A 21,929-nucleotide genomic window follows, 5' to 3' on the forward strand; every position below is an offset into this window, starting at 1 on the left:
TTATCCCTCTTTATCTGGGATATGAGTGTATGGGGAGTAAAGGAAGAATGCTCATCACCTTTCCGCACGGATTCAAAATTCAGGTCTTTCTTTGTGTTGTCAAACTGATAGACTGGAAGAGCTGTGGGCAATGTCTCCAAACCCCTGTGTAGCTTATGCCAGTCCACATTCATGCCAAGTTCAAATAGCTTTGCCACTGTTGAGAGGATTGTGCCATAATCCTTATCAGGGTTTGCGGTGGGAAGAACTACGGTATCATTGCCCAGGGTCTCACATATGTTCCTGTGGAGAGCCCTACGAGGTCCAATCTCCACAAAGACCACATTTCCCCTCGTCGACTTGTCTTTGATGGCAGCACGGAGCGTTTGTTCAAATAAAACAGGCTCTCGGATGTTCTTGGCCCAGTATGTGCCTGAGCTGAAATCACCATCTGAACATTTGTCTCCAGTCACTGTTGAAAACAGTTTGCACTCTATGTTGTTGGTATCTAAAACATCTATTCTTCTCTTAATGTCCTCTAATACTGGATCCATCATGCGGCTATGGTAGGCTGCTGGAACATCTAAGACATGAAGGAAGAGAGTTTCATCTTTAAAGATGCTCTTCAGCCTCTCATGGAGGGTGTCTATGGCATCAGCATCTCCTGACAGAGTGCAGGACTGATGGCTGTTAAAAGCAGCTACACTAATTTTCCCAGTAAAGTTCGGAAGAATTTTTAATACCTTATCTACAGCCACATTGCCAACCACGAGCATTTTCCCTCCTTTGACTTTGCCCTGGAGAGTACTACGGTGGTACAACACCTTGACAGCATTGTCCAGAGACAAGAGACCTGAGCAGTGAGCAGCAGCAACCTCTCCAACTGAGTGGCCAAGCACGGCATCAGGTTTAATACCCCAGTGTTTCAAAAGAGTAGCAATGCTGACCTGAATCGCAAATAGAAGAGGTTGCACAACATTTGGCTCATTGAAATCATTGTTATCATGCTCACTAGAAAGCCATCTACTCATGCTGAAAGATCCATGACTCTGGAAGAGAGTCTCAATTTCTCTCACCTTATCACTGAAAACAGGAAGCTTACTCATTAGCTGCCTGCACATCCCCTTGTAGGCAATCCCATTTCCACAGAACACAAAGACTACCTGGATGTTAGACCTTACTGCCTGAACCTTAGCCTTCAGTGCAGACATTAACTGGTGTTCTAAATCTGAGAGAGAAGATATTAGGAAGGCCTTCCTATATTTGTGTTTGTAATGACTTCTTCTGCACGCTGAGGTGTATGAGAGTGCCTGCAAATCAACTGACTGGTTCCTGCAAAGTCTTTCATGGGTGTCACTGATGGACAGGCTTAATGATTTCTCAGACGCTGCAGATATGACAAAGACTTTTGTACAGTCTTTCGGTGTTGGAGAGGGAACTGTAGCATTTGTATACTGTCTTACAATTACATGTGCATTTGTACCTCCAAACCCAAAGCTGTTGATCCCAGCCACCCTTCCCATTGGCCCATTTGTCTCCCACCTAACAGATTTAGTTGGAATACTCAGATTCAAGGCTTTTACATCTATACTTGAACTATCTTCAGAGTAGAAAACTGAGGGAACAATAGTGCTGTACTTCATCATTAGCAGTACCTTAATGAGTCCAGCCACTCCAGCTGCAGATTCTGTGTGTCCAATGTTGCCCTTTAGAGACCCAATCAGAAGTGTCTCAGAACGAGTGGGTTTAGCAATGACATTCGAGATGCTTCCCGCTTCTATTGGGTCTCCAACAAGGGTTCCTGTCCCATGTGCCTCTATATATTGAACGTTCATGATGTCGGAGTTAGAGTAGATTCTTCTCAGCAGCTCCTCTTGCTGAACCATGGAGGGTTTGGTGATTGGAGTGACGGAGTGCCCATCTTGATTGACTGCTGTCTTGCTGATAACACCCCATATTTTGTTGCAGTCTCTTAAAGCCTTGACAAAGAAAGTCACATCATTAGAAGACTGGATAGTATCTCAATTATATAAAACTACTTGACACTAAAGATCAAATCATCAACCTACATGTTTCAAATGCTTGAGAAGTACTACACCACAGCCCTCTCCCCTGCCATAGCCATCTGCATGGGCAGAAAAAGGTTTGCTTGTTCCTTCAGGTGAGATCATGCTTGCCTGTTTGAGGGCAACAAATACCTTCGGCTCAATTATACAGCTAACTCCTCCACATAGTGCCATTTCACAGTCTCCTGGTTGAAAGAAAGGTCGTTAAATAATTAATTTGTATACATCATCCAATAGTTTATTTTTTTGGCAGCCAAGCATAAGTATATTACCATGCTTTATAGCCTGGCTGGCTACATGAAGAGCCACCAAAGATGATGAGCAGGCGCTGTCGATGGCAAAAGAAGGGCCAGTCAGATTGAAGGTGAAGGAAATCCTGTTGGCTGCAAGACTCATGGCCGTCCCAGTGCCATTGTAGTGGGTTATTGTGCCAGGGCTATTATTTCTGAGCATCTCATAATCCCTGTTCATAAGACCTGCAGCAGCACAGTCACAATCAAAACAGACTTAAAATTGCTGGATTTTTAAAATTGCTAAGGATTTTTAATGTATCATAGATGATAGCAAGAGTACCTATGTAGACACCAGTTCTGGTTCCACTGATGCTTTCCATAGCTATTCCTGCATCTTCTAATGCCCTGTAGGTACACTGCAGCAGAAGTTTCTGCTGAGGGTCCATGAAGTCAGCCTCCGATTCAGTAATACCAAAAAACTTGTAATCAAACTCATTAAACCTAGAATATAAAATAAGTAGATCCATCATAATTCAAAAATTTCAAAGAAAAAAATAACTTAATTAAACTTTTATATCTTGTAGGTAACAAAGAAATAATACAGTTTACTAATCACTGGTCATTTGTAATTTATGTCACTTTGTTAGTAGTTTGTGTTATACACAATACTTTACAAATCCTGTATTGTGTCATAGCTAACAACAGACACTTCCATTTACATTCTGATGCAAAGCTGTTGTTGCATACAAATTTTATTAATGTTACTGTATTATGTTTTTGTTGACCTTTACCAAACATTTTTGTCATTGTGTTAAACCAAAAACAAAACAAGTCAAAAACAGGCCATTACTAACTTCAACTGTATCCACTTTTTTTTTGTCCTGAAAGGCTTAGATTAAGCCTATTTCTGTCCTTTACTCTGAGGGCTGTGCACCACACAGCAGCTTTTAAGTGTGTTAATTGTTAACTAGCAGGCAAGGAGGCACTCAGGTCATACAAACTCAAAGGACAACCATGAGTTGTTTCCCATCCAGAAAATACAAAGTTTTACACCCACCAGGTTAAACTTCATAATTGTCCTTTAAGGTTTACAAATTGTAATCAATAAATTTGGTACATTTAACAATTTAACGATGTATCATAACTATAAGCTGCAGCTTTATGATCTCATCTAAACATAATATAACAATATAAGATAAAAGCACAATAAAAAATATATAAAATATATGAATAAAATAATATAATGTTTATAATGCTTGTTATGAATTATTATATTATGAACATTGTAAATATGAATATAAACATAACACATAACATTTTAAATTACAAGCCAACTAGCCATTAGTTTACAACGTAAACTCATAAATGTTACATCAAAGCTTACAAATGATTAGTAATTAACCAATTAATTGTGAATAAACAGTCTAATAATTTTATTACATTGTAATTACTGACTGCCAACAAACTAAAAGCAACAACATCAATAAGAATACTAACATTTCAGTTTCAATTATTTTTTTTTTCGTTAACAACTTAATAACAAATTAACAATGAGTTTGCCATTTATTAAGAGTGGTTAAAACATTTTTAAACTCACCCTTCTATTAGAGCTGCTTTGGTTGTCTGTATCTTCCCAGGTTTGTTACCTTCTGCATCATACCAAAGAGTGGTGTCAAACCTTTCAGCTGGAATATCCACCACACAGCTCTTTCCCTCCAACAGAACCCTCCAGAAACTGTCCACCCCCTCACCTAAAATATAAAGTATCACAACAACCTGAGTATACAATATCTTAGAATTTCGACCTTTGGAGAAAAAAAAATGCAGATATTCAGTATTGCTTTAAATGGTGTCAAAATGAGGTTGTACCTCCGGGAAAATTGCATCCAATCCCAATAACAGCTATGTCATCATCAGCGTCCTCCATTGTTCCTTTGGGGCAATCATAAGATTGCTCTGAGAGCTTTTTTGAAAACACAAAATGAAATTTCAAGTTTCTTCATAGTAAATGTTTCGCACTGGTTGCTGCTTTTGGTCAGAACTAGTAGTGTTGCACCAGCCTTTTTAAATAGATGAAACAATAGGACAGTGTCTTAGTCTCTTAGCCTCTCCCCCAGAGTCACCTGGAACTTAAGACACTAATGGCAGGTTGAAGGTAATTTAACCGCAGCCATAATTAAGCCTTTGCTCCTGTTAACTGGCCAACAGAAGATGCAATGTTAGAAATGTGCCACTCAGTAGATTAAATAATCTGATTTGTCATTTTGTCTGCATTTCCAAAAGCATGATGTTCTTTGACACTGTGTAACATTAGAAAATACACTCATCAGCCACTTTAGTCTAGATTCAACAAGGTGCTGTAAACATTTGTCAATTTCACTGTGATATCACACATACTTAATGGTTTAAAGCACTATTTAAAATCTATAAACCATCACTAATATTGACCTGAAATTCCCATCAGTTCTTTGGAGTACTTTACAGTCTTTCAGCTGATTGGTTTAGTATTCTAGCTCTTACGAATATTTTGATTGAGGTTAATTTCCACTGTTTTCAGCTATGACAGATAACAGTGGAAAAGGCTTCAATAAACTCTGCTACCTGAATTATATTGAATTCTAAGCAATGTAGAGACATATATTAGATATTATTTGTTGTATATATTAATAATTAACTAAGGCCTTTTTATCAGTTTTATAAGGTGATGATGTGTTAATGCTACAACTTGTTTTAAGAACCACAAAACAAACAAACAAACCCCAAAAGAAGAATCAGGGCTGATTTGTAAGAGGAATCTTTATTTGAGCTTTATGAAGGCTTTAATCTAAAGACACAAACAGAAGCACCAATGCATTTCTTTTACAAGCTTACAGTATATACACAACTTCTCATTTATCAGCTACAGCTGGTCTTACCTTTGGGCACTTCAATAAATAAGAACAAAGGAAAATAGATATGTATATGGTAAATGCAAGCATATTAAAAAAAAAAAGAAAAAAAGAAAAAAGAAAACCTCTAACCTGAAGAGTTCAACAATGAACAGCAGTAGCACCTGTGCCTGGTCATAGCCAAAAGGTACTTTCCAGCTTAAGGTACTTTAAGGTCCCATTGTGATCACTGGTTAGTACAAATATGTGAGAAAAATCTGACGGCAAACAAATTCATATGAGACGAAATATGACCTTGGTGCATAAACCGCTGCTGAGGTTTTGTTTTTCTCTCCCTGTGAGAGCTGAGAAAGAAAAAAATGCCCTGAATGAAACCATCTTTGTGACTTTTTGGGGAGAACAAATAGTTATTTTCACACAGTTAAACTGAGATGATTTACAAATCACTGAAGGAAAGTAAATGATGAGACGTATCAAAGCGTTGATGATTGTTTCAGTGTCATCTTCACATTGACAATAAAAGGGATACAAACAAAACAAGGCCTCCCAAAGGCCTGTGCTTGATTGCACAGTTGTGCATATATATGTATGAGTCTACAACGCCTGCTGCTGCTGCTGAGGTCTATAGTGGTCCAGTGATTTGCCCTCCAGCACCATCTGGATCTCTTTGGCGTCCAGAGTTTCATATGTTAGGAGGGCATCAGCCAGCTTCTTGTGCTCCTTACTGTAAGTCTTGAGGATATCCTTAGCACGTTCATATGAGTCCTAAATAAAAGAGAGAGAAAAAACATTTTGAGAAATAGAATAGAAAAAAATTCTAATTATTATTTTTAAATGACACATATTTTGCTCACCTTTAGTAAAGCTCTGACTTCCTGCTCAATGGCTGCTTGTGTTTCGGGGCTTTGCTTTGAAATGTCTCCATAGGTCATGACACCTAGCTGTAACAAACACATAACCAAGATGAATGAACAATGGGTCTACTCATGCATCGACCACTTGTAGCTAGTGATTACTGTAAAGCGAGTTACAAAGGGCTTTTCACTGAGCTGTGTGTAATTACACCCAATGACACAGTAATGTTAGAGACTGCAGTTTTTAGGTCCACTCCCCTCTTCTTCTTCTATTACAGATTTGTATTAACTTCAAGATTAATTCATTCAATACAGTAGCTGTAGATGTGCTACTGTGTTTGCTTTTAATATAACAAAGTTTGGCTGACATAAATTGACTGAGGACAATTGTTGTGTATGGCTTCATAACTTGTATCTTACTGTAAATAAAGACGTACGTCTGCAGCAGTATGTACAGTTAAAGCCCAGATCAGCACTGCTAAGTCCTTAAATGCTGATTGGAACAAAAAACAGACAACAAAACAAACAAAAAAAAAAAACAAAAAAAAAAAAACCCACACAGGGATCATCTGCCACACAAGTCTAAATTCTCACCTTGTCACTCATGCCGAATCTGGTCACCATCAATTTTGCGATTTTGGTTGCACCATCAAAGTCGCTGGAGGCACCTGAAATGGTTAACAACGTTTTTTTGTCATCTTCCAAACAATCAGAGCGTAAGTCTAGAGACTAGTAATTTATAAGAACTTCTTCAAACCACACAAATTTATTTTCTTATGTTGATAAAAGCACACAAATAAGTGTATTTATACTTGGAAAAAAGAAAAATCCCAGGGTGTTAAATGGTAAATGGCCTGTATTTGTATAGTGCTTTACTTAATCCCCATGGACCCCAAAGCGCTTTACACTACATTCAGTCATCCAACCATTCACACACACATTCACGCACTGGCGATGGCAAGCTACATTGTAGCCACAGCTGCCCTGGGGCGCACTGACAGAGGCGAGGCTGCAGGACACTGGCGCCACCGGGCCCTCTGACCAAAAATCAGGTGTTAATCTGATAAACCTTTAAATGTTATAATCATAAAATACTATTCATAGCTCAAGCATTTTATATTTATGAATCATGTCCTACCAATCAGTCCCTCTGTGTTTCGTACCTGTGGTGATGTTATCGTTCCCAAAGATGAGCTCCTCTGCTACTCGGCCGCCCATGCTGACGTCCATCTGAGCCAGCAGCTGGGCTCGTGTCTCGCTCCAGCGGTCATTCTCTGGAAGCATCGACACCTAAAACACGGCACGGTTTATCAAAAAAAACCCCAAAAAACCCCCCAGCAGAAATACGTACAATACTGCAAAACTGTAACAAAAGCTCACATGGCCCAGAGTTGGTCCTCGAGGCATGATAGTAGCCTTATTGATGGGCATTGCATCTTTGGTGTAATAGGCAACAATGGCATGGCCGGACTCGTGGTATGCGGTAATGGTCTTATTCTTCTTGTCAATTTCAACACTCCGCCTCTCAGGGCCTGAAATGTGAAATGGAAACATAAAGAAATAATCATGATGGTGTTCCTGTCTCCTCACTTAATAATGTACAGGTGATCAGTGTAATGTGAAATGTAGTGCTGTGGGCTGCACCGTGATCACTCATTTACCCATGAGGATCTTGTCCTTAGCGAACTCCAGGTCCTTCATTGTGACCATCTCTTTCCCGTCCACTGCTGCCTTCAGGGCTGCCTGGTTGACCAGGTTCTCGAGCTCTGCCCCCGAGAAGCCCACTGTGCCTCGGGCAATAATCTCTGCATCAATGGCTGGGAAAGAACAAACAGTGTTTGTAAAGGTGATCAAAGACAATGGTGTCATTTAGAAAAATGGCAAACACAGGTTTCCTCTCAGGCTTAGCTCCAGCAGAGAAGGACAATAGGAGAAAAAAAGGATGAGATCTAAAGGTAGTTGGAGATATCCTTAATATTGTTGAATACTTTACACCCAGACCTACCTGGGTCTACTTTGATCTTTGAGAGGTACCAGTTGAGAATCTCTGTGCGGCCTTTCACATCAGGGCGAGGGACCGTCACCTGCATGTCAAACCTTCCTGGTCGAACCAGAGCGCTAAAGAGTGATGCAAAGCAGCAATAATTAGTACACAGAAGTTTATTCTGTTGAAGTTTTATTTAGGAGAACAAATACTACTTAAAACGATCGCAAAATGACACTCAAAACGTCTTACTAATATCTGTAAAACGAATGTGTTTCATCAGAAGCTGCATAACTGCACAATAACTACCTCTGATAGTAAATGCTAAAAAATGGTTTAATTTTACTGTCACTTTACAAAAAACTTAACATGTTTATGGCATACATAAAAAGCATTTCATCCTAAATGTTTACATACTTATCCAACGCTTCAGCAAAGTTTGTAGCACCAATAACAATGACTCCTTCATTTGGTTTAAATCTGTAAAAGAGCAAAACGAAACATTAGCAACTGTAAATTTAAGGTATCTACACCACTTATCACTCTATTCAGTTTAACTAACACTGACCCATCCATTTCAGCCAGCAGCTGGTTGATGGTTTGTCTGGAGTAAGGATGCATAGGGGACTCTATTCTCTTTCCACCTACGCTGTCCAGCTCATCAATGAAGATGACACAAGGAGCATTGGCTTTTGCCTCTTCTGCAAAACACAAAAATAGAGGTTATATTCGTTTTTAAAATACAATTTTAAGTGTAACTAAAATTTCTCACATCCAGTAAGCTTACTGAAAAGGTTCCTGATTCGGCTCGCACCAACGCCCACAAACATCTCATCAAACTCTGATCCGGAGGCGTAGTAAAAAGGAACATCGGCCTCTCCGGCCACGGCTCGTGCCAACAGAGTCTTTCCTGTGCCTGGGGGACCAACAAGCAGGATCCCTGAGGAGACCCAAACAGAAACGCATAAGAAAAAAAACAAAAACAAAAAAACCCCACCCTATTCAATTCACTGAATTTTCTTAATGATCAGTAAAAAGTGATGAAAAGAATTAGCAGCATCGATACCTTTTGGCAGCTTTCCACCCAAAACGGTAAATTTCTGTGGGTTTTTCAGAAACTCAACAACATCTTGCAGTTCACTCTTTGCCTCCTCCACTCCTTTGACATGCTCAAATGTCACATTCTTCATCTGGATGGGGTCGACTGCAGAGTCAAGACCGGATGTGGTGCGGAACCTCACTACGAGATCCCCAAAATAATCAGTTCAATAAATACATATTTGCAATGTCTGACAGAAACAGCTGCTTCCTGCAGCACACATTTATTTTCTACCAGTTATTCATAAAGCACGAACACAGTAATGAAATAAAAAATAGTTTGCATAGATATTTATATGTTAAAGCACAGTATCATGCACTAAAATAATCTGTCAAACCCTACATGCGCACTAGTACATTATTGTAATAAATACATAAATATATATATGAATATTTAAGCTGAAAATCTGGTGAACATTAAGTGAAACACTTCTTTTCTAATGCTTTTGCACCCTTGGAAGGTGTAAATCAGCAGGCAGTGTGCATATAGGATTACGATTTAATTTGAAAGCTTAAAGAATGAAGACTGAAACAAACCAGCATCAGAAAAGGGGCCTTTACCGGAGAGAAACGGGGTTCTTGAGAGGCCATAAATACCAATGAGGAGGAGGACCAAGAGGATCAACCTGGTTCTCCTCAGTGAGTCTGTAAAACATAACAGACAAAAAAACAAATCAGCCAATCTTCATCTTTGTACTCAGCTCAGCACTGCCACCAACTGTTATAATGAAAAACAGGTAACTGTGTCTTTGTCTGGACCACATGCCTTGTGTTCTCTGAGTCAAAGCTTGAGACCTCATGAACCCCTCAGTGAAACCCGTCTTGAAAGCCTCCTGCTGGTTTTCTGGAAGGTTTTTTTGTTGTATCACTTGGTCCAAAGACTGCGCCTCGACTCCTTTTTCTTTCAAGAGCAATCCCTGAGAGGGAAAAAAGTAGACATGTAAATCTGCTTTCCCCCCTCTTTTAAATGTGTGCTTCAAATAGCAACTCAAAATCTGCAACGACTTGGTCAAGTTGTAGAACGAGCTAAAGGGTCAAAGTGCCGTAAATCCCGGACTACAGAGTGCACCTGATTAAAAGCCGCATGCTCTAATTTTAGAAAGAAAATCAATTTTGTACTTGTACAGGCCGCACCGGATTTTAAGCCGTATGCGTTGCACTTGTAATATGAGATATTTACACAGAAATATTACACGTGAGGATTTTTAACGTTTAATTAATTTATTCCATAAGGTAACATAGACGTTATGATAACATACAAAAATACATACTGCAAATGCTTTTTTTCCTCGAACAGCGCCTGTAACATGGCTAATTTTAAGTATACGTACGTATCGGTAACACACAAATTACGTTGCTTATGTTTTTTTTTACAGAACAGTGCAAAAACAACATTACAACATCTCTTAACAACCGGTAAAAATAAATACCGTATATATACTACTTATCAATTTTATTGGTCTACTGTTACCAGGCAAAATATTTTTGGCCGCATGAAAGAAAATATGCATTAGCCGCACGTCAGTATAAGCCGCAGTGTTCACAGTGTGGGGAAAAAGTAGCAGCTTATGACCCGAAAACTACGGTATGTTGTTCATTCTAACTGCATAACTAACTGTGCAGTGTCCGAGAAATAATGCTTATTCAGTAAATACAGAATTTATGTTGGATTAACCAACAGTCTGTATTCATAACAGTGTAACAGATACATCAGTCGTGTGGTGGCATACCTTCATGAAGCCTGGAGTGTAGGCTTCAGATTCCACGGGACCGTCATAACCAGACTCCGCCCGTCTGGTCCTTGATCGAAGTGTCTTGAAACCGCGACTTTGGACCCATACTACACAGACAGAAAACATGTGACTATATGTCAAGTATCTTTAACCTTTTTCAGACATGGGGTATATAAGATTTCTGGCTTCTTCAGTCTGTTAAAATGACAGCTGTTTATCATAAGTAAGTCTAGCTGTGCTCTAATCGCATGTAACTACACTTTTGAAAATGTAATCATTGCCAGTGTCTTTAGCTCAGGCCCTGCTGTGAAGACCAACTCATAACAAACAGAACCTGTTTGTTGTAAAGTGAAACTGAGTGTTAAGGACAGTGAAAGCCATCCAGTGGAGCCATTGATAGCCCCAAATTGCTTTTTCCGTCTTACTGCTATTGAAGGCCTGAACCAAGACTGCTTTTTGAGAGCTAAGCAACGTAACGAAGAGCATATACAGAACATATATATTGGACCTGTATAAATTGTAAGATTGTGTTTTGACTTTTCACTCAGGCATGAGGCCAAAAAAGCTCAGGTGCCTTCAGATAAATGGAAAGGAGTGCATGCCTGAAAGGGGCTTTAATGCCACTAAGTTTGTATAACGTCAGCTTCTTACCAGGCAAAAACTGTAGTTCTGAGCAAGCTTGTCTTAGTGGGCTGTGGTATTGTCTGTGGAATAATCGTGAGCCAAAAAGCCCCAAATTCCTGTGTGAGAACCCTGTGAGACAAATCGTACAAAAAGAGAAAAAAATCTCAAGGTCTGTTTCACATTAAAACATCTGGTTAAATAAATAAAGCTCGACTGAGATGCTCACCGTGCTTGTTGTGAAAGAAGCTGTCTGCAGAAACGTGGCTCGTTCTCCATATCGAAGGAACAGCGGGAGGCTCTTCTGGTCCCGGTGTAGGCAGTAACCTGCTGACGAGCTCGTCCAGCTGACTCGCCCTGAGCTCGGACAGACCCAGATCCTTCAGACTCACACTGGGCTTTAAGTGAAGGACAGCAAAGGTAGGTCATCTACAACTCTAAGGTAGGGCTGGGCCATATCATACTGTTCACGGTAATACCAGTATAATGTTAGGCAATAATAAGAAAATGAAATATCGCGATAGAATATGGGTAAACGCAGGTGCGCAGTGCCTTTGTTCACATATTATGGTCGTGTCCAAATTCATGAGCTGCATCCTCCTGAGGCCGCATTTGTAGACCGATTACGTCACAGCGACGCGCCGAAGGCTGTCCAAATTCGTAGACTCCTCCGAATGCAGCCGACAAATGAGTCCTCCTTTTCCCCGAATTTGAAGGATGGGTTGGGTGTGTCCTTCATGGCCTACCATATCCCAGAATTCATAGCGCGGCCCAGCCAAACTCCAGTTTTCAACAATGGCGGCCGCTACTAAGTTTTAAAATTACTCTTACTAATCTTTCTGGGTCACAAAATAAACTTTTAACATATTTTCAGGCGAGAAAGTAGCTGTGTAAACATAAAATATCTGCTCGGTTTATCAAGATATCGCATATTTGCAAAAGTGCTTCGACGTTTTCGGAGACGTCTGCTACCCACCAGCTCGACAGCTAGCCGGGAGCTCGAGGGTTACTGATGCGGCCGAGAACGGCACAACTCCCGGCACATCATTTTCAGATCACCGCGGACTTTCGCTGCTCGGGTTAAACGTAATATATAAGTCACTTAGACAACCTAAAAATGTTATTGTTGGGCTTTTTTCAGTGTTTTGTTTGTTCGTGAGTAAATCGGTTTGGCTGAGATTAAAGTTATTAGATTAGATTAGATAAAATAAAACTTTATTAATCCCCCGGGTGGGTTCCTCCTTGGTTTTTACACAGCTGACTAAACGTCAAACAGAAAACTGATTAAACAGAAAACTTATTAAACAGAAGTATGAGACAGTCGAGAATTTACGCCAGTGTCCTGTTATATTTTAGATAGCAAGGAGCAGACGGCCGAGTTTATTAAACTCCACCGAGACAGCAGTGATGCAGATCTGAAGGCTGGACCGTCCAATTTCACGGCCGTTTACTTCCGGCCTACCCGACCTTCTGAGGACCTGGCCCACGTAGACTGCGAAGGCCGGGTCCTCAGGAGGATGCAGCCCATGAATTTGGACACGACATATATTATCATATCGTGATAAATACTTTTGGCCATATTGCCCTGCCCTACTCTATGGAGCAACTGATCACTTAAAAGTAAGTAAGTACATAAGTAAAGATGACACAGAAAAATAAATAAAAATGAGAAATAGTCACAATAAAAATGCAATAGCCTCCAGTCTTCAATCTCACCTGAGGAACAACCAACAAATTCTGAGCCTAGGATCTCAGACTGTGAGCAAGAGCGTGTTTAAGAAGAAGTTTAGATAGTGCTCTTTATTCTAAAATAAACTGAGAACAAATGTAAGGAGTATAAAACAGGAGTAACACAAGCTTGCTTACTAGGATATATCAGTCATAACATTTTCTCAAGTTCATCTGAGAAAACTATACCTTGCAATTTAGAAATACTCCTTAAATTTAAAAAACAAAACAGGTACGTCAAAGTAGATGTTGCATGTGAGTCAAAGCCCAGAGAGGAATCAAATATAACACCAAGATTATGAAGACTGGACTTAGCAGATAAGCAACACAATGAACTATAATCACAGCCTCTGTGTTTTTGGAATACATAGCAAAGTAATTACTGGAGATCCAGTAACTTATCCGGATAAACATTCAGTTAGGTTGGACAATCTATCCAGCTGATAAGGCTTGAAATTCAGCTGTATATGCATTTTACTGGCATGAAAATGATGAAGGTTTTCAGAAAAAAACAAATCTAATAATGCCAGCTAAAGGAAGAATGTAGAACGAAAGGCAATAATGGACCCAGGATTAAGCCTTGCAGCTCACAGGTTAGAGAAACAGTGTTAAAGGAGAAGAATATATTCAACCTAACAGAGAAAGCCCAGTCAGATAAATATGAGGAAAACCTGTCTAATGCAGAGCCAGAGAAGAGTCCCAAACAGGTAAAATCTCTAACGAGGATGATGAGGGTTTTCTTTTTCCAATTTTGGTAACCAAGACTTTTAGTGTTAAGAGTAGTTCAATAGTTTACTCATAAACATACTTCCATAAAGTCGCCATCAACAGATCTGTGGTTTACCTCAGATAGTCCACTTTAACAAAACATGTACTATGTCACCATCAGCTACTATCCTCAGGAGATGGAGCTCACCTCTCTCAGAAATGAACTGTGCTCTGGACTGAAGTCTTTGTGAAGAGCCTGGATTGAAGCTGTGGCTGAATTCTTCAGAGAGTGGAGGGCATTGATGAGCTGGCTGAGAGGCACTATCATCTGGGAAGACACAAGAACAGCAGTAGCTTAAAACACTCTCATAGCACCTCACATTTTCTGCATGTACATTTAACGTTTCCCATTCTACTTGTTTTTTGTTTTTAAATGAGACTTCCAGGCGGAGACAGCGTGGTCAGGACTGTTATGTCAGTTTTATTCTGCACATAGAGTGGTTTGGCCCACATACGGCAGACGAGTTACGTAACCTCTACTCTTTGAATGATTTTTTTCAAATACTTTGTTTAAATTAACCTAAATTTTCCTTCACGTATCTCTGGGTAAAGTCACGACCGAAACCTCACATATCACGCTCGTCTCCGCACCGACACAGGGTGACAGCGTGACGTAAGCATAGGCTTATTCTAGAGTAATGTTCTTGCTAACACTAGGCGAGCTAAAGGGGAAAAGGGGGTCAAATAAGCAACAGGCAGCAGAGCTACATGTCGATATAACTCCCATAACAGTCCTAAAATAAACACTAACTTACAACTAAAGACTAAATTCACTCCGAGAAGAACACACATGAGCTAGCCAAGTCAATAAACCGCTATCTAGTCGGCTTACCTGCTGTGGTTGAAATGACGAAGACAGCGAAAACATTTTTGCCGATGGATGCTACAAAAACGGACTTTGGAGGGCTGGTTTGTAAGGACAGACCCTCTATATAACCCAAATGAATGCGTCCTCCCGAAAGGGGCGTCCTTTTGGTTTTCCTTGTTACACAACTTTCAACAGTTACACAACTTTTTTTTCAGCTAACAACGCCAAATGGATCCCCCGGCATCTGAGGTCAAACGGACTACAAAATGACGTAAAGAAGAACTACTACCGGGTGATGCTTGCATCATTGCGATTGTTTCATTGAACTCATTAAAATTAATTTATAATGCATAGAAATGACAAAATAAATCTTCACTTGCATCAGGTGCCTTACAGTAAAAAAAAAGCGTAGCAGTTATTATTAATTTTTCTATTTAATTTTCACGTTCTTCTCATTTTGGTCTGCTCGTGAGTGCCTGATCAAAATTTAAAAACAGTTTCCAAAATAATGGATTTCTGGTAAATAATTGTTTTAATTGTAATTAGACGGCCAAAATTAACTAGCGTCTAATTACACTACACAGGTTGTTCAAGTACAGGTTGTTCTTTTTCACGCAGGCGCTTTCTTGGACAACTAAGTGGGGTCCCCGTGAAAGATCTGCGGAATTCAAAATTTCAAAACAAACCAGAGAATCCGTTCTTTTGCAAGTGCGTGTTGTTTACTTTGAGCTGGCTGGCGTACACAGACGTAACCCTCATTTTAAAGCAGTTAAATAATGGACGCAGAGGAAGAGCATCGCTCGTGCGCCGACGTGAAATCTGTAGGTCATCACCCTAAACCGCCGTCTATCAACGATTTCGTCGTGCTGAAGCCCATCAGCCGCGGGGCTTTTGGCAAGGTCTACCTTGCACGTAAGAACTGCAACGCACGCTTATATGCCATTAAGGTTAGTGGGTTTTTAACCTGTGCTTATTCTAAATCATTAAAGGGAGATCTAGCCTACTTAAATGCACATTTCTTCTGCCTCATAGGTGATGAAGAAAGCCGATATGGTGGATAAAAACATGACAAACCAGCTGAAGGCAGAGCGAGATGCCCTCGCTTTGAGCAAAAGTCCCTTCGTGGTTCACCTGTTTTACTCCCTTCAAACAGCCACCAAGATCTATCTGGTAACGCCCAGAGATGAAAAAATAGACTCGCGTTAAACATGTTAATGACCCCGTTTATTAAGTCATTGTTTATGCTTACAGGTAATGGAATACCTCATTGGTGGAGATGTCAAATCTCTCCTTCATATCTATGGCTATTTTGACCAGGATATGGCTGTAAAATACATCTCAGAGGTCGCACTGGCTTTAGACTATCTCCATCGTCATGGTATAATTCACAGGTACTTTTACAGTGCATGCAAATCTTGCACTTTCATTCAATTTGATCGACGTCAATATGCATTTTTGAACTGTAACAATTTTTTTCCCAGAGATCTGAAGCCAGACAACATGCTCATATCCAACGAAGGCCACATTAAACTAACAGATTTTGGCCTTTCTAAAGTCAAGCTGGACAGAGGTTTGACTTCCCAGCAGCTTTTGCACATTGTAACCATCACCTTTAGAAATATTATTAATAGTTCCTTTACCTCTGTGCTTTCTATATTAGAGCTGAGTCTTATGGATATCCTCACTACCCCATCTTTGGCTAAACCCAAGAAGGATTATTCCCGCACGCCAGGCCAAGTCCTCTCTTTAATCAGCTCCCTTGGATTTGTAAGTGAATTCAAATAACTTCACATGCAGGAAAACAATCAGATGTGTTGTTTTGTGTGTGTGTGTGTGTGTGTGTGTGTGTGTTACATAATTCCTATTTTTTCCTTTATTCTGTTAAACACAGAATACACCAGCAGCAGAAGGCAAGCGTCACTGCAGCGCTACTGTGGTGTCCAGTCCCATGTCGTGCGGCAAAATAAAACCAAGGAATAAATCTCTTGATTCTCCTGTAATGAAGAAAATAGATCGCCTGTCTTCACCTGCTCGCTACCCTTGGAAACTGAGTATGTCATCAAGGACATTTTATTTTGGGGGGTTGATTTATTTATTTTCTTTTTGCCTACATTATGTTAGAAATTTTACTAAAAAGGGGAAATATTAAGGGTTCCCGTTAAATACATGCTTTAAAGTTGGTAACAAAATGGTTATCAATATACCATGAAGTTACAACATGAAAGCATATGACGCAGATTTTTAAGTGATAGGTCATTATTAGCTGATGCTGTCAGGCTGTAGTAGACAGCCAAGAGCTATCCTCTTGGCATTTTGTCATTCTTTGTTCACGTGGAAAGACGAGTTATGCAGATAATGAAAATGTATGCTAATTTCGCCTTTATTCAGTTTTTTTCTTCTAAATTTTATCTGATAGGACCAAAGAGCAGCGTGTTTAGTCCTCATAATTTGACAAAAAATCTGACTCCCACATTGATGAAGACCAGGAGCAGGTTTCAGACGATGAGTGCAGGCAGCACTACTGACACTGACGGTGGCACCAGTCCACTGTGGGAGTGTGAGGAGGTAAGTGGATTTTCTTAATTCTTATTTTTATCCATGTGTAATTAAAGACCAATAAAGTTTTTTGGCTTGGAGTTTCCTGTTCATAAAGTGTCTCACTCACATTTCATTCCATATTGTGACTTTTTTTTTCTTCAGAAAGAGAATGAACACATGAATGACCAGAACGGGAGAGGGCGATCTGAGTTGAAGGTGCCCAAAGAGGACAGTCCGCCCACAAAACGGGACACTTTTTGCTTTTCTGATAAGGCCTCTTGCAGTCAATCAAAAAAGTCAAATGAAGCTCATCTTGTAGAAAATAAATCCCATACGAACAACCAGGAGTCTGTCTCCACAGCTCAGGAGAATGTTTGTCAATTAGCAGTTCCCTCATCTGTGAAGAGAACATTTTCAGATTTACAAAGAAGTCCAGGGACGCCAGAGATCCGAGCCAAAAAGAGAAACACAGACTACAAGAGGTTCTATGAGATTCCTGTGGAGACTGAGAGGTTTCACACTGGCTTGACTGGAACATTTTCCACCATCAAAATAGGCGACTTCATGGTCTCCACTGAAGGGATCGAGGCAACTGAAGAGCGGGTGCCGAAGCGCTCCAGTCCCGTTGCTGTAGCCAAAAGTCTGTTTTATGAACTGGAAGAGCCGGTGGAGGATATATTTGAAGGTGGAGCCAAAGACCTGTCACACACGAGTTTCACGTCACCACTTCCTGGGACAAGTGACATTTGTAGGAACCTGAGCATGGACTCTGACGGGTCTATGCACGAAATGTCTTTCACTATAGACAGCCATCCATCCCTCCAGCCAACTGAGCCTGTCAAACACAGGAATTCATTATCACCAGAGGAGGACAAAGAAAGTAAAGACTCCTTCTATACTGCATCACTACCAAAAACTCCTGTGGCCACTGTTGAAACACCTAAACTTGGTCATTTTCTGGAGAGAGATGAATCTCGCGGTTTCTTTGCGAACCGACTTCCCGAGCTCGCTTGCAGTGATGCGGAGTCCCCTTTATTCCTCAAGCCGCGAAATGTCGTGGCCTTCCGTAGTTATTGTAGCTCCATTAATCGGTCCAACGTGTCTGGGGTGTCCCGACTTAGCATTGGATCTGTGGAAGCTATGGACGTGTCCACAACGGCTTCTTATAACGTCGCATCTGGAGCTGCAACACCAGTGCAGAAGAGACCCAGCTCCAGTGGTTCTCTCTATCAGGTAGGCACGGAAGGACGAGGAATACAGCAGTCTGCATAGCCCCAGAAACGCAACCTGATGCTCTCATTGTTAAGACAGTACTTTTATTTTTGTGCTCAACTAGAGTAATTTTGCTTGTCTCACAATTTAAATCAATTGCTTTTTTATCTTATCAACTTCCTGTCCTCTGACTTTAAGTTGACTTTCTTCTAATTGGTTGCCCCTCTTTAACTGAAGTTCGAAGATCTTCTACATATCTGACAATGACAACCACTTTAATAAAGTTTGGCAGTCACAGGTTACATTTATGATTCAATACATTATGTACATATTAATGAAATTAATGCTTTTGTTTCCTCAGACTCCTCAGCCCATGTCGACCTCTCATACCCCTTACAGGACTCCAAAGAGTGTCCGAAGGGGAGCACTGCCTGTTGAGAGAGTACCAATTTTAGGAACCCCTGACTATTTGGCTCCAGAGCTTCTTCTGGGAAAACCACATGGTAAGAGAGAGAAATCTTCAAAAGTTCTGTAACGATGACAAAGCCAAAGTCAGTCAGTCTCAGTCTTGTTTTAACTGAATAGTTTTCTTGACATTGTAGCTCTTGTGACAGGCACTCTCTTTTAGTTTCAGGAAGTGGTCAGTGTGGTAAGTTTTTAACATTAATGTTTCTTTGCAAGCGAGCTTGCATGTTCCCCGTCCTGCTAATACGCTGTAGGAAGTGAGCGGATTCCTGCCCCGTTTCCCTTTCCCCGCTGTTTCTGCCCTTTGGATCGGTGAACAAACTGTGGGCCTAATTAAAGGGGAAAGGGATGGTGGTTCAAGTGTGTGATTCTAAAGGTTAAAGCATTGGGTCTTTCAAGTCTCTTTTAACACCATTGTGCCAGCAGGGGAATCAGATTAGCTGTGGCTGATGTGCTTTTAATTTGGCAAAAAAAGATTTTCTTCTTTTTGTTCTTATAAATCTATAGAATTTGAGCAATTCTGACACACTGTCAATGCACAGTGGCACTGGCATCACACAAAATATCATCTAATAATAACTTATTGATCTGCCATGCTGTTATTAATTCAAATGTTAACACATTGAGGGCAGTGTCGCCTGGCAGTTGCACAATGCCATTTTGTAGCTTGATCGCTGCTATTTGACTTCTGTGACATGGATTTATTTATCTATTGTCTTATTCGCTCAGTAGTAGAGACTTATAACTGTAATCATGGTTTTAAGTCTGTGCAGCTATCGAGAACTAAAAAATAAGTCTTGAGAAGCACAACGTTTGCAGGCACCCTGTTTCTTTTACCCTCAATTAACTCTGCCTGTTTTAATTGACATCAAATTTTAATACAAACCAATCCTAATGATTTGTTTTTAGGTTTTTGTATGTGAGAATGAAAGAATGTTTTCTTCCCCAGTACTCAGTATCTAACGTAGTCCCTGCTTTTGCCACTGCGGTGCAGTTAGTGTGCACTCTAACAGAAATCACAGGGAAAAGTGAGGCGTTTGAGGCCCACGGCTGTACAAAAATGTGACTATTCCTTCTTCTTTTGTTGTTGTTGTCGTCGTCGTCTACCCGGGCAGACTTCATGGTGGATTGGTGGGCGCTTGGTGTGTGTCTTTTCGAGTTCCTCACAGGTGTGCCGCCATTCAATGACGAGACGCCCCAGCTGGTCTTCCAGAATATTCTGAACAGAGGTGGGTTTGCTCTTCTCTTCCAACCCTCAAACACAAAACCATCTAAAATATGTAACTCATTAAGCTTCTTCTCGATTACCAACACGCCTACGTTACTATCAACTATTGTAGATATACCCTGGCCTGAGGGGGAGGAGGAGTTATCTGTAGACTCCAGGAATGCCATTGAAATCCTGCTGACCATGGACATGACAAAGCGCGCTGGCTTAAAAGGTAGAGACCACCTTTCAAAATAAAAGACCAAAAGAGAAAGAAACAACTGGCTTTATAAATAACTATCCCATGAAGTGAAAATTTCAACAGTATTTGTCATCCAAACAGAAATAAAGACATCAATAAAAATACAAATTATTATATTTTTTAAACATGAATAAATAAGGAAAAATGTAATGTAAATACAGAAAATTCACCCCATTTTAGAACTGATTAACTTAACATAAAATACTTATACCGACTTTAGAAGTTGGAAGTTAATTTGGACCTATGTTCTCAAAAACAAAAGAAGAAGAAGAAATGGGCTGTTGTGTGTTTTGCTGTTTGTCATTTGCCTATATTTTCCATTAGAACTGAAGTGCCACCCCCTGTTTCACGGCCTGGACTGGGACAACCTGCAGAACCAGCCGATGCCTTTCATACCTCAACCAGACGACGAAACCGACACCTCTTACTTTGATGCGAGAAACAATGCTCAGCACATTGCCGTGTCCGGCTTCAGTCTTTAGAAGTTGTTCTCTCGCTCGAATGTATGATGCGAGAGTGATTTTTAAACACTTCAGACCATTACCTTGGATTTCTGCAAGTAAATGCGAGGTGAAGATGTGGATTAGGGTGGCTTTTCCGTTCGCTGTTGTAATATTGTTTTTAAAGAAAACATTTTACATTTGCGCAATCAAAAAGGGCCACTTAGCTACAAGAAATATCTTTTTAATGTTAGCACTACTGCGTTGCATTACTCTACTAGCAAGGCATCCCTTTATCTGGTGCTTGATTTTGTTGTGAGGATGTTAAAGTTAATATGCTCCATTTTCTGCTGTACTGGTACAAATGTCATGTTTCAGTGTTGAAGAAAAACATATTCATAAATAATGTCTTATATACTGTGTAAATTTAGTGTAGCGTTGTTTCAAGACAAGACTGTTACTTTATCCCAGCAGGACTTCTTTTATGTAATGTTTCTAATTTTGATTGTTGTATCCGCTCAGTTTTCCACACTACTGGTTAATTCTTGCTACATGCACAATTTTATCTTAATTCTGAGGAAAAAAGAAATAAAACCTGTTTGTAACAAGATGTGTGCTTTGAGTATTTTTGCAGAATTTTATTTGGAGAAAAATCTCAACTATACACTTCTTAAAGAAATTAAATGTGAAGGGAATACAAGGAGATGAGCAGTTACACAAGGTGGGCTGGACCAGGCCATAAAGTGGTATAAACCCAGCAACAGGACTGGTATCTGCTGCCTTTTGTGAGGTGGTCTGCCACCCTACTGCTCATCTACATGTACACTCAGAACTAAAAGATCCGTCACTTGCACCCTGTTCTCTTCACAGATGAGAGCAGGGTCACACTGACTATATTTGACAGATGTTGAAGAGTCAGGTGAACGTTAATCATCTAACATGACCAGTTCAGTGATGGTCTGGGGAGGCCCATCCAAAGCTCGACCTGCGAACCACTTGTACTCCGAGTGCTCTTAGGTATTTGGGATGAAATCCTCAGGCCCAC

General features: G+C 40.2%; 4 protein-coding genes across 5 annotated transcripts; 1 reads left to right on the forward strand and 3 right to left on the reverse strand.

The window, feature by feature from the left end:
* On the reverse strand, positions 1-2,334 carry LOC113028816 (phenolphthiocerol synthesis polyketide synthase type I Pks15/1-like). Its single transcript, XM_026179266.1, has 4 exons — positions 2,049-2,334; positions 1,056-1,958; positions 59-926; positions 1-14 (listed from the first exon to the last, which is right to left on the reverse strand). The coding sequence occupies exons 1-4, from the start codon at positions 2,217-2,219 to the stop codon at positions 1-3; spliced, it is 1,956 nt and encodes a 651-aa protein (XP_026035051.1). The 5' UTR covers positions 2,220-2,334.
* A 207-nt stretch (positions 2,335-2,541) lies between these two features.
* Positions 2,542-4,228, reverse strand: LOC113028817 (putative uncharacterized protein encoded by LINC00614). Its single transcript, XM_026179267.1, has 3 exons — positions 4,148-4,228; positions 3,876-4,029; positions 2,542-2,779 (listed from the first exon to the last, which is right to left on the reverse strand). Exons 1-3 carry the CDS (start codon positions 4,203-4,205, stop codon positions 2,542-2,544), a joined length of 450 nt encoding a protein of 149 aa, XP_026035052.1. The 5' UTR covers positions 4,206-4,228.
* An 828-nt stretch (positions 4,229-5,056) lies between these two features.
* Positions 5,057-15,041, reverse strand: LOC113029275 (ATP-dependent zinc metalloprotease YME1L1-like). Of its 2 annotated transcripts, none has more exons than XM_026180054.1 (18): positions 14,785-15,041; positions 14,101-14,220; positions 11,686-11,854; positions 11,487-11,588; positions 10,833-10,942; positions 9,869-10,019; positions 9,664-9,747; positions 9,071-9,244; positions 8,792-8,944; positions 8,573-8,705; positions 8,422-8,484; positions 8,026-8,138; positions 7,682-7,837; positions 7,401-7,552; positions 7,184-7,310; positions 6,615-6,688; positions 6,021-6,107; positions 5,057-5,931 (listed from the first exon to the last, which is right to left on the reverse strand). In XM_026180054.1, the coding sequence occupies exons 1-18, from the start codon at positions 14,818-14,820 to the stop codon at positions 5,761-5,763; spliced, it is 2,175 nt and encodes a 724-aa protein (XP_026035839.1). In that variant the 5' UTR covers positions 14,821-15,041; the 3' UTR covers positions 5,057-5,760. The 2 variants fall into 2 exon arrangements, with proteins under 2 accessions (XP_026035839.1, XP_026035838.1); XM_026180053.1 differs by having other exon boundaries at positions 9,640-9,747.
* A 149-nt stretch (positions 15,042-15,190) lies between these two features.
* mastl (microtubule associated serine/threonine kinase-like) lies at positions 15,191-21,475 on the forward strand. The gene is made up of 12 exons (XM_026180052.1): positions 15,191-15,707; positions 15,793-15,930; positions 16,012-16,151; positions 16,242-16,330; positions 16,421-16,527; positions 16,652-16,811; positions 17,177-17,325; positions 17,461-18,531; positions 18,872-19,013; positions 20,091-20,204; positions 20,316-20,417; positions 20,769-21,475. The coding sequence occupies exons 1-12, from the start codon at positions 15,537-15,539 to the stop codon at positions 20,924-20,926; spliced, it is 2,541 nt and encodes an 846-aa protein (XP_026035837.1). The 5' UTR covers positions 15,191-15,536; the 3' UTR covers positions 20,927-21,475.
* The last annotated feature ends 454 nt before the right edge of the window (positions 21,476-21,929 follow it).

The sequence above is a fragment of the Astatotilapia calliptera genome, chromosome 9, assembly GCF_900246225.1.
Source record: "Astatotilapia calliptera chromosome 9, fAstCal1.2, whole genome shotgun sequence".
NCBI lineage: Eukaryota > Metazoa > Chordata > Actinopteri > Cichliformes > Cichlidae > Astatotilapia > Astatotilapia calliptera.

Bases quoted from the DNA above. Each gene is read 5' to 3' on its own strand.
- LOC113028816 (XM_026179266.1), bottom strand. From the start codon at position 2,219: ATGGCACTATGTGGAGGAGTTAGCTGTATAATTGAGCCGAAGGTATTT. The intron at 1,959-2,048 runs GTAGGTTGATGA...TTCTTTGTCAAG, and splicing joins TTCTCAAGCATTTGAAACAT to GCTTTAAGAGACTGCAACAA. The intron at 927-1,055 runs GTGAGAGAAATT...TTTGCGATTCAG, and splicing joins TTCCTGTTTTCAGTGATAAG to GTCAGCATTGCTACTCTTTT.
- LOC113028817 (XM_026179267.1), bottom strand. From the start codon at position 4,205: ATGGAGGACGCTGATGATGACATAGCTGTTATTGGGATTGGATGCAAT. The intron at 4,030-4,147 runs GTACAACCTCAT...TTTATATTTTAG, and splicing joins TGGATGCAATTTTCCCGGAG to GTGAGGGGGTGGACAGTTTC. The intron at 2,780-3,875 runs GTGAGTTTAAAA...TTTATATTCTAG, and splicing joins AAAGCAGCTCTAATAGAAGG to GTTTAATGAGTTTGATTACA.
- LOC113029275 (XM_026180053.1), bottom strand. From the start codon at position 14,820: ATGTTTTCGCTGTCTTCGTCATTTCAACCACAGCAG. The intron at 14,221-14,784 runs GTAAGCCGACTA...GTGTCTTCCCAG, and splicing joins CGTCATTTCAACCACAGCAG to ATGATAGTGCCTCTCAGCCA. The intron at 8,485-8,572 runs GTCAGTGTTAGT...GCTCTTTTACAG, and splicing joins CTGCTGGCTGAAATGGATGG to ATTTAAACCAAATGAAGGAG.
- mastl (XM_026180052.1), top strand. From the start codon at position 15,537: ATGGACGCAGAGGAAGAGCATCGCTCGTGCGCCGACGTGAAATCTGTA. The intron at 16,331-16,420 runs GTTTGACTTCCC...TTTCTATATTAG, and splicing joins TAAAGTCAAGCTGGACAGAG to AGCTGAGTCTTATGGATATC. The intron at 19,014-20,090 runs GTAAGAGAGAGA...CTACCCGGGCAG, and splicing joins TCTTCTGGGAAAACCACATG to ACTTCATGGTGGATTGGTGG.